The sequence below is a fragment of the Pristiophorus japonicus genome, chromosome 1 (genome assembly GCF_044704955.1).
Source record: "Pristiophorus japonicus isolate sPriJap1 chromosome 1, sPriJap1.hap1, whole genome shotgun sequence".
NCBI lineage: Eukaryota > Metazoa > Chordata > Chondrichthyes > Pristiophoridae > Pristiophorus > Pristiophorus japonicus.
This window is the reverse complement of record NC_091977.1, coordinates 217,903,655-217,920,792: the sequence shown is the minus strand read 5'-3', so window position 1 is coordinate 217,920,792 and position 17,138 is coordinate 217,903,655. Positions and strand designations below refer to the sequence as shown.

At 48.9% G+C, this 17,138-nt stretch overlaps 1 protein-coding gene across 1 annotated transcript in view; it reads left to right on the top strand.

Moving 5' to 3' along the window:
* LOC139260510 (ADAMTS-like protein 1) overlaps positions 1-17,138 on the top strand; it is a 456,828-nt gene that overhangs the window by 427,320 nt on the left and 12,370 nt on the right. Inside the window, exon 26 of the mRNA XM_070877021.1 lies at positions 4,165-4,372. Within this exon, the coding sequence (XP_070733122.1) occupies positions 4,165-4,372 (208 nt within the window). The remainder of the gene's footprint in view (positions 1-4,164; positions 4,373-17,138) is intronic.

The following is a 17,138-nucleotide window of genomic DNA, read 5'->3' as shown; positions in this document are numbered from 1 at the left end:
GTCCATCCTCCCAGGGGATTTGTAGGCTCTTGCATAGACATCGTTGGTGGTATTTCTCCAGCGACTTAAGGTGTCTACTGTACATGGTCCATGTCTCTGAGCCATACAGGAGGGCGGGTATTACTACAGCCCTGTAGACCATGGGCTTGGTCGCAGATTCGAGGGCCTGGTCTTTGAACACTCTTTTCCTCAGGCAGCCGAAGGCTGTACTGGCGCACTGGAGGCGATGTTCAATCTCGTCGTCAATGTCTGCTCTTGTTGATAAGAGGCTCCCGAGGTATGGGAAATGGTCCACGTTGTCCAGGGCCGCACCATGGATCATGATGACTGGGGGGCAGTGCTGTGCGGCGAGGACAGGCTGGTGGAGGACTTTTGTCTTACGGATGTTTAGCGTAAGGCCTATGCTTTCGTACGCCTCAGTAAATACGTTGACTATGTCCTGAAGTTCAGCCTCTGTGTGTGTGCAGATGCAGGCATCGTCCGCGCACTGTAGCTCGATGACAGAGGTTGGGGTGGTCTTGGACCTGGCCTGGAGACAGCGAAGGTTAAACAGGTTCCCACTGGTTCTGTAGTTTAGCTCCACTCCAGCAGGGAGCTTGTTGACTGTGAGGTGGAGCATTGCAGCGAGGAAGATTGAGAAGAGGGTTGGGGCGATGACGCACCCTGTTTGACCCCAGTCCGGATGTGGATTGGATCTGTAATGGATCCATTGGTCAGGATCATGGCCTACATGTCATCATGGAGCAGGTGGAGGATGTTGATGAACTTTTGGGAGCATCCGAAATGGAGGAGGATGCTCCATAGACCCTCGCGGTTGACAGTGTCGAAGGCCTTTGTAAGGTCGAAGAAGGCCATGTATAAGGGCTGGCGCTGTTCCCTGCATTTTTCCTGCGGCTGTCGCGTTGCAAAGATCATGTCCGTTGTGGCCCGTAGGGGATGAAATCCTCACTGTGACTCCGGGAGGAGCTCCTCGGCCACAGGGAGAAGACGGTTGAGGAGAACTCTAGCAACGTATTTCCCAGTGGTTGATAACAGGCAGATTCCTTTGTAGTTGCTGTAGTTGCTGCAGTCGGACTTGTCCCCTTTTTTAAAGATGGTCACGATCACTGTATCTGAGATCTCCCGGCATGCTCTCCTCCCTCCAGATGAGAGAGATGAAGTCATGTATTCGCACTAACATTGCCTCTCCGCCATACTTCAGTGCCTCAGCGGGGATTCCATCCACTCCCGTAGCCTTGTTGTTCTTAAGCTGTCTTTAGGCTTTTTCTACCTCGTGCAGGGCTGGGGTTTTACTGAGGTGGTGGCGGGTAGCTTGCTGGGGGATGGAGTTGAGAACACTCGAGTCAAAGGCAGAGTCTCGATTGAGGAGATCTTCGAAGTGCTCCTTCCAGCGGGCCCTGACTTCCTCGGTGTCCTTGATGAATGTTTCCCTGTTCTTGGCCAGCAGTGGGGTGGGGCCTTGGGAGTTTGGACCGTAGGTGGCCTTGACTGCGATGAAGAATCCTCGCACATCATGGCTGTTGGCCAGTTGTTGTATCTCCTGTGCTTTCTCCATCCGCCATCTATTCTTTAGGTCCCAGGTTTTTTGTTGGACCTCAACCTTGAGCCGTCTATAATGCTGCTTTGCTGCTCCCGCGTTGGGTTGTTGTTTAAGGCTCAGAAATGCCCTGCACTTGCAATCTATTAGCTCTTGGATCTCCTGATCATTCTCATCAAACCAGTCCTGGTGTTTCCTGGTTGAGTGACCGAGTGTCTCTTTGCAGGTACTGGTTATGGAGGCCTGGAGGGCAGATCAAGCACTGTGGGCATTCTGCATCTCGGGGTCATTAAGGCACGCCAGGTTAGCTGTGAGGCGCTGACTGTATAGGGCTCTTTTAGCTGGGTCTTTAAGTACCCTGGCATTGACTTTTTGCGACACTGATTCTGCTGCCCCCTCCGCTTTGGGGCGATGTTGATGTCGATGATGGATCGGATTAGGCGGTGGTCAGTCCAGCAGTTGTCAGCCCCTGTCATGGCGCAGTTGATGCGCACATCCTTGTGATCCCTGGCTTGGATGATGACCTCGTCGAGCAGGTGCCAGTGTTTGGAGCGAGTGTTAGAATCTATTATTAGGGACATGTGTAACAAGGTACTTAGAAGATCATAATATGATTGTGCAGACTCAACATGGTTTTATGAAAGGGAAATCTGTTAAGAGTTTGAGTTGCAACTAGCAGGGTAGATAAGGGGGAACCTGTGGATGTAGTGTATTTTGATTTTCAAAAAGCATTTGGTAAGATGTTACACAAGAGGTTATACGAAATTGGGGCTCATGGGATTGGGGTAATATATTAACATGGATTAAGAATTGGTTAATGAACAGAAAACAGACAGTAGGAATAAACGGATCATTTTCAGGTTGGCAGGCCATAACTAGGATCAGTGCTGGGGCCTCAGCTATTTACAATCTATATCAATGACTTAGTTGAAGGGTCCAAGTGTAATGTATTCAAGTTTGCTGACGATATAAAGCTAGGTGAGAAAGTAAGTTGTGAGGAGGATGCAAAGAGACTACAAAGAGATATAAACAGGTTAAGTGAGTAGGCAAGGACGTGGCAGATAGAATATAATGTGGAGAAATGTCAAGTTATCCACTTTGGTAGGAAAAATAGAAAAACAGCACATCTTTTAAAAGGTGAGAGACTAGGAAATGTTGATATTTAGAGGGACCTGGGTATCCTTGTACATGAATCACAGAAAGTTAACATGCAGGTACAGCAACTTACTTTAATGAACAGGGTTTTTACTATAAAAACGTGTATTTAAATTTAATTTTTATATGTTTTAAAACTCTTACGCGAGGAAAAGTAGGCTATGCGCCTGCTTTTACCAGGCGTAAGAGTTTGAAGGACATTCGCTGGGTAGGAGTTGGGCAAATAGGCCAATCTCATCCGCGCAAATGTTCTTCTCCCGGAGATGAGGAGGATCTAGCAAGAAAAATCTTGACAGATCGGAAAAGCTGGTTTTTGGCGCATGCGCATCACGCCCCGAAAACCAGATTTTGCGAGGCCCCGCCGGGTCTGCGCGCACTTCGTAGTGCCCAGTGAGGCCGGAATTTTAGGCCCAATATTTCACATCCTGCATCAAAAATAATCAAATATATCACAAATAATAAACAGGACAATCTGAAGGCAAGAACAATAATCACAATGGAAGCTCACTCGCTTGCATTTTTCAAAACAATAACAGATCCTTCCCTATGAATTTAAACCAGCAAACAGTCTCTGCATTTATATGACTAACATAAATTACTCAAGCTTTGCTTTCACAATTCATCACAACAGCTGAACTCCTTCATTGGATTACAGCCTTTCAAATCACGAAAATATATCCATTACCCACTCGAGAATAGACTAAGAAGTTTAATTTGAGAAGTATTACCCAGGGGGCTTCCAGCAATGTTTGTAGTTAAAGAGGTGAAGGCCCAGGATCAATCGTTGGTCTGTGCTCAGTTAACCTAATCTCCACTGCAACTGTGGTGGGGGAATATCGATTGTCCACAGTGTTCTCGGGTTAAAGAATCGGCCTTTGTTCCCTCAATCTATCCAGTACCCCTATTGAAGCACGTGCGTGTGATCTGCACAATAGCTTGCCAAAACTTATTATCTTGGCTGAAACGAAGGATGGATATTCAAAGGAGGGGCTGCAGGTGTCTGAGAATTGTACCCCAGCAGGAGTCAGCACCTTCAAGAGAAGAGGGTAGGAAATTTGAGATGAAACAGCAATGAAGTGAATGTTAGCCCAGTAGCTGGGAGGTGGCAAGTTCAAGTGCAAGCACTCCCTCACGCTCCAATGTGTTTGCATCAGTTAGGTGAATATAGGCTATTTGATAGACTGTCACATGTGGCAAGGCAATAGAACTCAGAGGAGATGAAAATCTATCATTAAATCACTTGTGGTGCTTGAACTGTGATTTATACAGAACACATATGGAAGCAAACGCAGAGGGATTTGGGGGAGTGGTTTGTTCTCCTGGCTGACGGAGATTGCATTCAGAGAGAGAAATAGTACGAGGGGAAATGGGGACAGGTTAGGGTGGAGGCAGTGATTTAAATAGAGATTGTGTATTGTGACATAACTTAGTTCTGATGAAAGAAACCTCTTTCTTGTAATGACCTTTTCCAGGTGGATTGTGAGCAGCTGGTCCCTTTGCCCCCAGCGCTGCGGGGGAGGGACACGGAAGCGTCTGGTCAGTTGTCAGAAGGTAACGGCAGCTGGAATACTTCTCGATCTGGCACCTGACGTCTGTGCGCAGTCAGGAAAGAAACCAGCAGATTCCCACACCTGCAACAGGCACTCGTGTTCAGAATGGGTCACATCAAACTGGGGGCAGGTTTGTACCAACTTTCCAAAGTAATGTTAAAGGTAAAGTCTACAGTCCATCAGAAATAGTGCAAAGTTAATTCATTTTGGATCAAGTTTGTTCTCAAATAATATTCTGGCAAATTGTAATGTGTATCAGTGCGGTATTGTTGGGCCATTTAACAAAGTTTATAGTTTCATTGGGCCCAAGTTTCAGGCCGCGCCTAGAACGGCGCAGCTCCGACCTGGACGCCCGTTTTTCGCGCCACAAAGTGCGCCTAAAAAAAACTTACAGATTCTCCGGCTCCCTGCTAGTCCTCTGGAACTGGGCGCAGCGCAGCACGAGCTGTAGGGGGCGGAGCTAGGTCCCTGCGCTGAAAACAGTGCCGGGACCTCTGCACATGCGCGCTACAGTGGGCGCGCATGTGCAGTAGCTCCAGGCGCCCAAAACTTTGTGGGAGGGGTCCGAAGCACGCAGCCCCTAGCCCTGGCCAAATGGCCTCACTGGGGCTGCGTGCATAAGGCTGCCTCCCACGCCCAGCTCCTGCTTCCTCCCGACCCGACTCGATTCCCGCTACCCCCCCCGCCCCTGGACCCGACCCTGACCCCAACACCGACTCGACTCCTGCTCCCCCCCCCACCGCCCCCCGTCCCCGGACCGGACCCGACCCGCGCTTCCCCCCCCACCCCCCCCGACCTGAACCGAACCGACCCGACCCAACCTGCGCTCCCTCCTACCCGAACCAACCCGACCTCCCTCCTCCCCCCGCCGACCCGACCCGACCTCCCTCTGCCCCCCCGACCCGACCCGCGCGCCCGACACCTCGGCCCGCGTTTCCCCCGACCCGACCCGCGCTCCCGACCCCGGACCCCGGACCCGACCCGACCCAACGCCACCTACCTGTAAATCTGGTGCTGGGGACGGGCCCTGCCCAAATTCTTGGGCCCGGCCGGGCCCGGCCCGTTCAGCCTCCCTCCCCCTTCTCCATCCTCCCCCCACTTCTCCTTCCCCACCCCTTCTCCTTTCCCCCCTTTTTCCTTCCCCCCCTTCTCCTTCCCCTCTCTTCTCCTTTCCCCCCCTTCTCCCCCCTTCTCTTTCCCCTTCTCCTCTCCCCCCTTTCCCCTTCTCCTCTCCCCCCCTTTTCCCTTCTCCCCTCTCCCCCTTTCCCCTTCTCCTTCTCCCCCCCTTCCACTTCTCCTCCCCCCTTCCCCTTCTCCTCCTTCCCTCCCCCTTCTCCCAATCCCTCCCTCCCCTCTGCCTCCCTCCCGCCCCTCCCCCTGCCCCCCCTCTCTCCCTCTACCCCCCTCCTCCCCCTCCCCTCGCTGTCAGAAACACAGACACTGACAGACAGAGAGTGAGAGACACACATACACAGACAGACAGAGAGATAGAGACACTGACAGAGACACACTGGGGGGGGGGGCATCCCAGCATGCTGTTGGAGGGCTCCCGGTGCTGCAGTCGGTAAATAGAAAATGTTTTATTTATTGATTTTTTAAAAATTATTTCTTCCTAATTTTTTTTGATTGATTTATTGGTTAATTTATTGATGGTTTTATTATTTATTATTGATGATGGCTCTTTATTTGTAAAACTGAAGTGTTTAATGTTTGTAAACTTCCCTTTAAACCCCCCCCCCCCATTCCCGACACCTGATTTGTAACCTACGCCTGATTTTCTAAAGTGTAGACAAGGTTTTTTCTAGCGTACAAAAATCTTCACTTACTCCATTCTAAGTTAGTTTGGAGTAAGTTTTCACTGCCGAAACTTTGAAAACAGGCGTAAGTGGCTGGACACGCCCCCTTTTGAAAAAAAAAATTCTGTTCCAAAGTGAAACTGTTCTCACTGACTAGAACTGGAGCAAACTAAATGCCGAGAATTTGAATTTCTAAGATACTCCGTTCTACACCAGTTGCTCCAAAAAACCAGGAGCAACTGAGACCGAAACTTGGGCCCATTGTGAGCTCACTGGCATCATATTCAAATATCTCCAAAACCTGGATCAGTTCAGGATGAGGTCAGATGTAATTTCTTCATGAAAAGATGGAGGCATGGCCCCCAGGGACAACAGTCACCCTGATAGTGCACCCTGACTCTTCATGCGGTCAAGGGTCGGGATCGCCAGCAGCAGGCCTTTGGCAGTGAGTGGGTGTGCACATTCCTGACATTCCCACTGGAAATGATTGTCAGCCGAGGGATAGGAGGCTAGGTCCCGGGTCTATTCTCCTGCTGCCCCAGCCCCCACTCCCTTCCAGAAAGCTGATCCTGCTGCCCTGTATCGGAGAACTGCTTTAAAGATGTAACCGGAAATTCTGCCCCTTGATCTTTTGGGGTCCAAGCTGGCCCCGTTGCCAGTGGGTCCCCACTAAACTTACAGCGGGGGTCTGCCAGAATGGGCGAGCAATTTCAGGACTTCTACATCCATTTGGTGATGAATATTTCGAGAGAGATGGATTAAACCACACCACTCTCGGAACATCACCTCTGTCATTAGTGTACTGAATTGAAATGTTGCTTTAGTGGTAAGGTACAGGAAGTTCCCTGACCTAGAACTAATTTATATGATTAATAACTGTTGTACAAAAAAGTGCATTTAATAGCTCTGGTCTTTTTTTGCCTTTTACCAATTAGCATCTAATAATAAACTCTATAAACACACTCCTGACCTGAAATCCTGACCTTCAGATGAGAAAAGCATGTCAGCCTTTCTTTCAGAGCTAGCTTACCTACTAAAGTCAGATAAATGAATCTGCTTTTTAACTCCTGAATTCCAATGTCTCCGCTCACATCTAAATTCAAACCCTAGGGTTGATATTAATCCAGTTTGCCTGAGTTTGATAGATTTAACCAGTTCTTTGCAGAAAATAAAACACAGCTAAGAGGTAAAATGGCAGAGAGAAGGGTTCATGCTTTAGTGTGCAAACCAGCGAAAGGAGTCAGGCAAAGGAGAGGGTCGAAATTGATACGGGGCACACCTTCCAAGTTTTAAGTGCTCCGTCCGCCCCAATGCATGGGGCGGATAATCCGGGTAAATTCAGCTTTTAGGGGTTTTTTGGAGCGGGGTGGATGTGGTGTCATCAGCGGGGCGGAAGTGCGGGCAGGTCGGAGCGGCCGTCGTTCTGAGTCATCAGCGCTAAGCTGATGACATCAGTGCGATGTGGACGTGCCGTGTCGCACTGATACGTCACAACGTTCCTCCCCTTCCATTAAAGGGGAGGGTCGCTGCAAACTCTGCAGTCAGTTTAGTGGCAAGCACTGGGCCACCAGGGAGGTTTTAGGCTGGGCCAGTGGCCCAGTACCTAAGAGGGCATGCCGGGCTGCCTCTTGGCTACCCGGCCGAACCCGTGGCCAACATTGTCGAGCCGACCTGGCTGTTGGCTGACAATTAAATTAAAATGGTGGCCGCGGCAGTGAGCCCTCCCCTTTAAGGGCAGCTGCGCCACCCACTCACACACAGCTTCCCACCGGGAAAAGCTGTTTGGGGCACTGAGCGGCGGCCGATCTGCTCCCATGGGGCAATTTTCTGTGGGGCCATTTCCCATGCGGGGCAGAAAGGGCGTTGCCGTCGGTCGGCAAGGTGTCATAGGGGCGGCAACACGGGCGGAGCGGAGACATTCACTGTTATATATGTGGACTTGTATTTACTCTGTACAGCCACCAGAGGGCTCATCCCCTGGAGTCCCATGGGATCCCTTAATCCCTTGGGAGCACAGGTATTTAAGGAGGCTTCACAGGTTGGAGAGGCACTCTGGGGTCCTGCAATAAAAGACTAAGGTCACACTTTGCTTTGAGCTCACAGTGTTCAGTCTGACTCTTACTCCACACACAACAACTGGTGACAAGATACAGATAGCGAACCCAAAGATGCAGAGAACAGTGGGCATCCTGGAGAAATTTTTAGAGGGAGATGATTGGGAAACTTTTGTGAAGCGACTCGACCAATACTTCGTGGCCAATGAGCTAGATGGGGAAGAGAACGCTGCCAAACGAAGGGCGATCCTCCTCACCGACTGTGGGGCACCAATGTATGGCCTCATGAAGAATCTGCTCACTCCAGCGAACGACGATTTGTGCACACTGGTCCGAGAGAATTTGAATCGGAAGGAAAGCGTTCTGAAGGCGAGGTACCGGTTCTACACCGACAAAAGGTCTGAAGGCCAGGAAGTGGCGAGTTATGTCTCCGAGCTAAGACGCCTTGTAGGACATTGCGAATTTGAAGGACATTTGAAGCACATGCTCAGAGACTTTTTTGCACTTGGCATTGGCCACGCAACCATACTTAGCAAACCTTTGACTGTAGAGACCCCAACCTTGAGTAAGGCCATAGCGATAGCCCAGGCGTTCATTGCCATCAGTGACAATACAAAGCAAATCTCTCAGCACACAAGTGCTGCTACAAGTACTGTGAACAAAGTGATGTTGTTTTCGAATAGTGACGTACAGGACAGGTCACTCATACCTGCAGCTGCATGTCCACAGATGACTCAGAGTCCACCATCAAGGGTGATGAATGCAAGGCCATTAACACCTTGTTGGCGCTGCATGGTTGATCGTCGTTTCCATTCGTGCCGATTCAAAGAGTACGTTTGCAAGGGCTGTGGAACAATGGGACACCTCCAACGAGTGTGCAGGCGATCTGCAAAGCCTGTTAAACCTGCAAACCATCATGTTGCAGAGGAGGACAGATCCACAGAGGATCACGATGAACAAGAGCCTCAGATCAAGGAGGCAGAAGTACATGGGGTGCACACATTCACCACGAATTGTCCCCCGACAATGCTAAATGTTGAACTAAATGGACTCCAGGTGTCAATGGAGCTGGACACGGGCGCGAGCCAGTCCATCATGGGCAAAAAGACTTTCGAAAGGTTGTGGTGCAACAAGGCCTCAAGGCCAGTCTTAACTCCAGTTTGCACGAAACTAAGAACTTACACGAAAGAATTGATTCCTGTAATCGGCAGTGCTGCCTTAACGGTCTCCTATGATGGAGCGGTGCAAAAACTACCACTCTGGGTGGTACCACGCTGCTCGGTAGGAACTGGCTGGAAAAAACGCTGGAACTGGGACAACATCGAGCGCTATTGCCCGCTGACGACACTTCGTGTTGCCAGGTCTTAAACAAATTTCCTTCACTGTTCGAACCAGGCAACGGGAAATTCCAAGGAGCAAAAGTGCAGATCCACCTAATTCCGGGGGCGTGACCCATCCATCACAAGGCGAGAGCGGTACCGTACATGATGAGAGAAAGGGTACAGATCGAGCTAGACCGGCTACAAAGAGAGGGCATCATTTCACCAATCGAGTTCAGTGAGTGGGCCAGTCCTATTGTCCCAGTCCTCAAGGGAGATGGCACCGTCAGAATCTATGGCGATTACAAAGTAACAATCGTTTCTCCCTGCAAGACCAATATCCACTACCAAAGGCCGACGACCTCTTTGCAATGCTGGCGGAAGGAAAGACGTTCACGAAGCTGGATCTGACTTCAGCCTACATGACGCAGGAACTGGAGGAATCATTGAAGGCCCTCACCTGCATCAACACGCACAAAGGTCTTTTTGTTTACAACAGATGCCTATTTGCAATCTGATCAGCGGCGGTGAGATTCCAGAGAAACATGGAAAGTTTACTGAAGTCGGTCCCGCACACTGTGGTCTCCCAGGACGACATCTTGTCACAGGTCGGAACACAGTCGAACATCTGCAGAACCTGGAGGAAGTTCTAAGTTGACTCAACCGCGTGGGGCTCAGGTTAAAACGCTCGAAATGCGTTTTCCTGGCGCCTGAAGTGGAGTTCCTGGGAAGGAGGATTGTGGCGGACAGCATCAGGCCCACCAACGCGAAGACAGAGGCAATCGAGAACACACCGAGGCCACAGAATGTGAAGGAGCTGCGGTTGTTTCTGGGACTCTTGAACTACTTTGGTAACTTCTTACCGGGTCTCAGCACATTGCTAGAACCACTACATGTCTTACTATGAAAAGGGGGAGAATGGGTTTGGGGCAAAAGCCAAGAAAATGCCTTTATAAAAGCGAGAAAATTGTTATACTCAAACAAATTGCTTGTGTTGGTATGCAACATGTAAGCGTTTGGTACTAGCATGTGATGCGTCGTCATATGGCGTCGGGTGTGTATTGCAACAAGATAATGATTTCTGGAAACTGCAACCGGTTGCTTATGCATCCAGGAGTCTGTTTAAGGCTGAGAGAGCCTACAGCATGATTGAAAAAGAAGCGTTACCTGTTTGGGCTAAAATTCGAATTGGAAACTGACCAGAAGCCACTTATATCTCTGTTTTCCGAGAGTAAAGGGATAAATAGCAATGCATCGGCCCACATCAAGAGATGGGCGCTCACGTTGTCCGCATACAACTACACCATCCGCCACAGGCCAGGCACAGAAAACTGCACTGATGCTCTCAGTAGGCTGCCATCGCCCACGGGGTGGAAATGGTGCAGCCCGCAGATCTAGCCATGGTTATGGAAGCATTTGAGAGTGAGCAATCACCCATCGCTGTCCGGCAGATCAAAATCTGGACAAGCCAGGACCCCTTATTATCTCTAGTCAAAAGCTGTATGCTTCACGGGAGCTGGTCCAGTGTCCCGGTGGAAATACAGGAAGAGATAAAGCCGTTCCAGAGGCTCAAAGCTGAAATGTGCATACAGGCAGACTGCCTTCTGTGGGGCAATCGAGTAGTGGTCCCCAAGAACGGCAGAGATACCTTCATCAATGACCTCCACAGTACCCACCCAGGCAACATAAAGATGAAAGCGATAGCCAGATCCCACGTGTGCTGGCCCGGTATCGATGCAGAATTAGAGTCCTGCGTTCACAGATGTAATACATGCTCGCAGTTAAGCAATGTACCCAGGGAGGCGCCGCTAAGTTTATGGTCTTGGCCCTCCAAACTGTGGTCTAGGGTACACGTTGACTATGCAGGCCCGTTCTTGGGTAAAATGTTTCTTGTGGTTGTAGACGCGTACTCCAAGTGGATTGAATGTGAGATAATGTCGGCTAGCACGTCCGCTGCCACTACTGAAAGCCTGCGGGCCATGTTTGCCACTCATGGCTTACCCGATGTACTGGTGAGCGACAACGGGCCATGTTTTACCAGTGCTGAGTTCAAAGAATTCATGACCCGTAACGGGATCAAACATGTCACATCTGCCCCGTTTAAACCAGCGTCCAATGGTCAGGCAGAGATAGCAGTGCAAACCATCAAGAATGGCTTGAAGAAGGTAACTGAAGGCTCACTGCAGACTTGCCTATCCCGCTTAGCTACCGCACGAGACCCCACTCACTCACTGGGATCCCACTTGCTGAACTGCTCATGAAAATAGCTCTTAAGACAAGGCTCTTGATAAGTTCACCCTGATCTATATGAACAGGTAGAGAGCAGGCAGCTTCAACAAAGTGCATACCATGATAGCGCAAATGTGTCAAGCGAGATTGAAATCAATGATCCTGTATTTGTATTAAATTATGTACAAAGTCCCAAGTGGCTTCCCGGCACTGTCGTGGTCAAAGGGAGGAGCAGGGTGTTTCGGGTCAAACTTTCAAATGGACTCATTCACCGGAAACACTTGGACCAAATCAAACTCAGATTCACGGACTATCCTGAGCAACCCAGCTTGGACTCCAACTTTTTTGATCCCCCAACATACACACCAGTAGCAACCGGCACCACGGTTGACCACGAAGCAGAACCCATCATCCACAGCAGCCCTGCAGGGCCCAACACACCAGGCAGCCCAGCAAGGCCAGCTGCACAGCAGCCCAGCGAGGGCCCAACAAATGATTCAACAACACCAGCTTCCACAGCGAGACGATCAACCAGGGCAAGAAGGGCCCCAGATCGACTCACATTGTAAATAGTTACACTATTGACTTTGGGCGGAGGGGGGGGGATGGGAGGGGAGTGTTGTTATATATGTGGACTTGTAGTTACTCTGTACAGCCACCAGAGGGCTCATCCCCTGGGATCCCAAGGGATCCCTTAATCCCTTGGGAGCACAGGTATTTAAGGAGGCTTCACAGGTAGGAAAGGCACTCTGGGGACCTGCAATAAAAGGCTAAGGTCACACTTTGCTTTGAGCTCACAGTGTTCAGTCTGACTCTTTCTCCATACACAACATTCACCACCGGGAAAATCCACGAAGGCAGTTTGTAAAATGAGGCCCCTCTGTGCCGACCAAGCGGTGAGTGCTTACTAACCTGTGGCCCCCTCTTATAGAAAGGGGCAATTTCAGCCCCAAGGGCAATTGTTGGATCAGAAACTAAGGCATGTATAAACCGAATCATTCTCAGGCTGCAGGCTTTAGATTCAGCTGTTCTATTTGTTCACATCAGCCAATCAGAAGATGGGGTTCTTGAAGTAATTTAGTTTGGGGCAGTGACCTTAGAGCAATGACGAGGGAGCTTTGGGGAAGCAATGCACTTGATAGTAGTTATAGTTAACACTAAACCATCAACCTAAGTGATTGGCTGGTGATTGGTAAGTATTTTTTCATATCAGTAAGTAACTTTTAGCCTTGTTGTTGCCAAATTAAGTTTATCTAGGGGTTAAGTCATGGCAGGACAGCTCGGACACATGTTATGCTCCTCCTGTACTATGTGAGAAATCAGGGACGCTTCTGGTATCCCTGACGACTACGTGTGCAGGAAGTGTATCCGGCTGCAGCTCCTGACGGACCGCATTGCAGCACTGGAGCTGCGGGTGGATTCACTCTGGAGCATGCACGATGCTGAGAATGACGTGAATAGCACGTTTAGTGAGTTGGTCTTACCGCAGGAAAAGGGTACACAGCCAGATAGGGAATGGATGACCAACAGGAAGAGCAGTGAAAGGAAGGTAGTGCTTTGGGTACTGTTGAGGGGAATGACTCTCCAGGGGAGGGCAGCAGCAGCCAAGTTCATGGCAGCGTGAGTGGCTCTGCTGCACAGGAGGGCAGGAAAAAGAGTGGGAGAGCTATAGTGATAGGGTATTCAATTGTAAACGGAATAGAAAGACGTTTCTCGGCCGCAACTGAGACTCCAGCATAGTATGTTGCCTCCCTGGTGCAAGGGTCAAGGATGTCTCGGAGCGGGTGCAGGGCATTCTGAAAAGGCAGGGTGAACAGCCATTTGTCGTGGTGCATATAGGTACCAACGATATAGGTAAAAAAAGGGATGAGGTCCTACGAGATGAATTTAGGGAGCTAGGAGCTAAATTAAAAAGTAGGACCTCAAAAGTAGTAATCTCAGGATTGCTACCAGTGCCACGTGTTAGTCAGAGTAGGAATCGCAGGATACTCAGATGAATACGTGGCTTGAGAAGTGGTGCAGCAGGGAGGGATTCAAATTCCTGCGACATTGGAACTGGTTCTGGGGGAGGTGGGACCAGTACAAACCGGACGGTCTGCACCTGGGCAGGACCGGAACCAATGTCCTAGGGGGAGTGTTTGCTAGTGTTGTTGGGGAGGAGTTAAACTAATATAGCAGGGGGATAGGAACCTATGCAGGGAGACAGAGGGACGTAGAATGGGGGCAGAAGCAAAAGATAGAAAGAAGAAAAGTAAAAGTGGAGGGCAGAGAAACCTAAGGCAAAAAGCAACAAAGGCCACATTACAGCAAAATTCTAAAGGGTTAAAGTGTGTTAGAAAGACAAGCCTGAAGATTCCGTGCCTCTATGCGAGGAGTATTCGGAATAAGGTGAACGAATTAACTGCGCCGATAGCAGTTAAAGGGAATGATGTAATTGGCATCACGGAGACATGTCTCCAGTGTTACCAAGGCTGGGAACTCAACATCCAGGGGTATTCAACATTTAGGAAGGATAGACAGAAACGAAAAGGGGGCGGGTTTGCATTGCTGGTTAAAGAGAAAATTAATGCAATAGTAAGGAGGGACATTAGCTCGGATGATGTGGAATCGGTATAGGTGGAGCTGCGGAATACCAAGGGGCAGAAAACGCTAGTGGGAGTTGTATACAGACCGCCAAACAGCAGTAGTAAGGTTGGGGACAGCATCAAACAACAAATAAGTCATGCATGCAATAAAGGTACAGCAGTTATCTTGGGTGACTTTAATCTGCATATTGATTGGGCTAACCAAACTGGTAGCAATGCGATGGAGGAGAATTTCCTGGAGTGTATTAGGGATGGTTTTCTCGACCAATATGTCGAGGAACCAACCAGGGAGCTGGCCATCCTAGACTGGGTGATGTGTAATGAGAAAGGACTAATTAGCAATCTTGTTGTGCGAGACCCCTTGGGGAAGAGTGACCATAACATGGTAGAATTCTTTATTAAGATGGAGAGTGACACAGTTAATTCAGAAACTAGAGTCCTGAACTTAAGGAACGGTAACTTCGATGGTTTGATGCGTGAATTGGCTAGAATAGACTGGCAAATGACACTTAAAGGGTTGACGGTGGATAGGCAATGGCAAACATTTAAATATCATATCGATGAACTTCAGCAATTGTACATCCCTGTCTGGAGTAAAAATAAAATGGGGAAGATGGCTCAACCGTGGCTAACAAGGGAAAGTAAGGATAGTGTTAAATCCAAGGAAGAGGCATATAAATTGGTCAGAAAAAGCAGCAAACCTGAGGACTGGGAGAAATTTAGAATTCAGCAGAGGAGGACAAAGGTTTTAATTAAGAGGGGGAAAATAGAGTACGAGAAGAAGCTTGCCGGGAACATAAAAACTGACTGCAAAAGCTTCTATAGATATGTGAAGAGAAAAAGATTAGTGAGGACAAACATAGGTCCCTTGCAGTCGGATTCAGGTGAATTTATAATGGGGAACAAAGAAATGGCAGACCAATTGAACAAATACTTTGGTTCTGTCTTCACGAAGGAAGACACAAATAACCTTCCGAAAGTACTAGGGGACCGAGGGTCTAGTGAGAAGGAGGAACTGAAGGACATCCTTATTAGGTGGGAAATTGTGTTAGGGAAATTGATGGGATTGAAGGCCAATAAATCCCCGGGGCCTGATAGTCTGCATCCCAGAATACTTAAGGAAGTGGCCCTAGAAATAGTGGACGCATTGGTGATCATTTTCCAACAGTCTATCGACTCGGGATCAATTCCAATGGACTGGAGGGTAGCTAATGTAAGCCCACTTTTTAAAAAAGGAGGGAGAGAAAGCGGGTAATTATAGACTGGTTAGCCTGATATCAGTGATGGGGAAAATGTTGGAATCAATTATTAAGGATGAATAGCAGCACATTTAGAAAGCAGTGACAGGATCGGTCCAAGTCAGCATGGATTTATGAAGGGGAAATCATGCTTGACAAATCTTCTGGAATTTTTTGAGGATGTAACTAGCAGAGTGGACAAGGGAGAACCAGTGGATGTGGTGTATTTGGACTTTCAAAAGGCTTTTGACAAGGTCTCACACAAGAGATTGGTGTGCAAAATCAAAGCACATGGTATTGGAGATAGAGAACTGGTTGGCAGACAGGAAGCAGAGAGTCGGGATAAACGGGTCCTTTTCAGAATGGCAAGCAGTGACTAGTGGAGTCCCGCAGGGCTCAGTGATGGGACCCCAGCTCTTTCTAATATACATCAATGATTTGGATGAAGGAATTGAGCGTAATATCTCCAAGTTTGCAGATGACACTAAACTGGGTGGCGGTGTGAGCTGTGAGGGGGACGCTAAGAGGCTGCAGGGTGACTTAGACAGATTAGGTGAATGGGCAAATGCATGGCAGATGCAGTATAATGTGGATAAATGTGAGGTTATCCACTTTGGCGGCAAAAACGCGAAGACAGAATATTGTCTGAATGGTGGCAGATTAGGAAAAGGGGAGGTGCAACGAGACCTGGTTGTCATGGTTCATCAGTCATTGAAAGTTGGCATACAGGTGCAGCAGGCGGCAAAGAAGGCAAATGGTATGTTGGCCTTCATAACTAGGAGATTTGAGTATAGGAGCAGGGAGGTCTTACTGCAGTGTACAGGGCTTTGGTGAGGCCTCACCTGGAATATTGTGTTCAGTTTTGGTCTCCTAATCTGAGGAAGGACGTTCTTGCTATTGAGGGATTGCAGTGAAGGTTCACCAGACTGATTCCCGGGATGGCCGGACTGACATATGAGGAGAGACTGGATCAACTGTGCCTTTATACATTGGAGTTTAGAAGGATGAGAGGGGATTTCATAGAAACATACAAGATTCTGACGGGACGGGACAGGTTAGATGCGGGTAGATTGTTCCCGATGTTAGGAAAGTCCAGAACCAGGGCACACAGTCTTAGGATAAGGGGTAGGCCATTTAGGACTGAGATGAGGAGAAACTTCTTCACTCAGAGAGTTGTTAACCTGTGGAATTCCCTGCCGCAGAGAGTTGTTGATGCCAGTTCATTGGGTATATGGGTATATTGGAGTTACATATGGCCCTTACGGCTAAAGCGATCAAGAGGTATGGAGAGAAAGCAGGAAAGGGGTACTGAGGGATTGATCAGCCATGATCTTATCGAATAGTGGTGCAGGCACGAAGGGCCGAATGGCCTATTCCTGCACCTATTTTCTATGTTTCTATAGTAATTCTTTAGTGTTTGGTATTAAACTTATTGATGGCCATAATGTGGGTTGGTGGGTTGGTTGACCATACATGATTGTTTTACGGGAGTTTCCCAGAGCTTTACATGAAATTGGCCACAGGTTTGTTTTTGACTCTTGTCATTTTGCTTCTCCCAGGAGTTGGAAACACAAATGATTGGGGAGGGAAATGTACAAGTTGCGCAGCCAAGTAGATAGGGCGAGACTGAGACAGCTAAAGGTCTTGCCTCACCCCCTCGTCCTTTGTTTGTTGG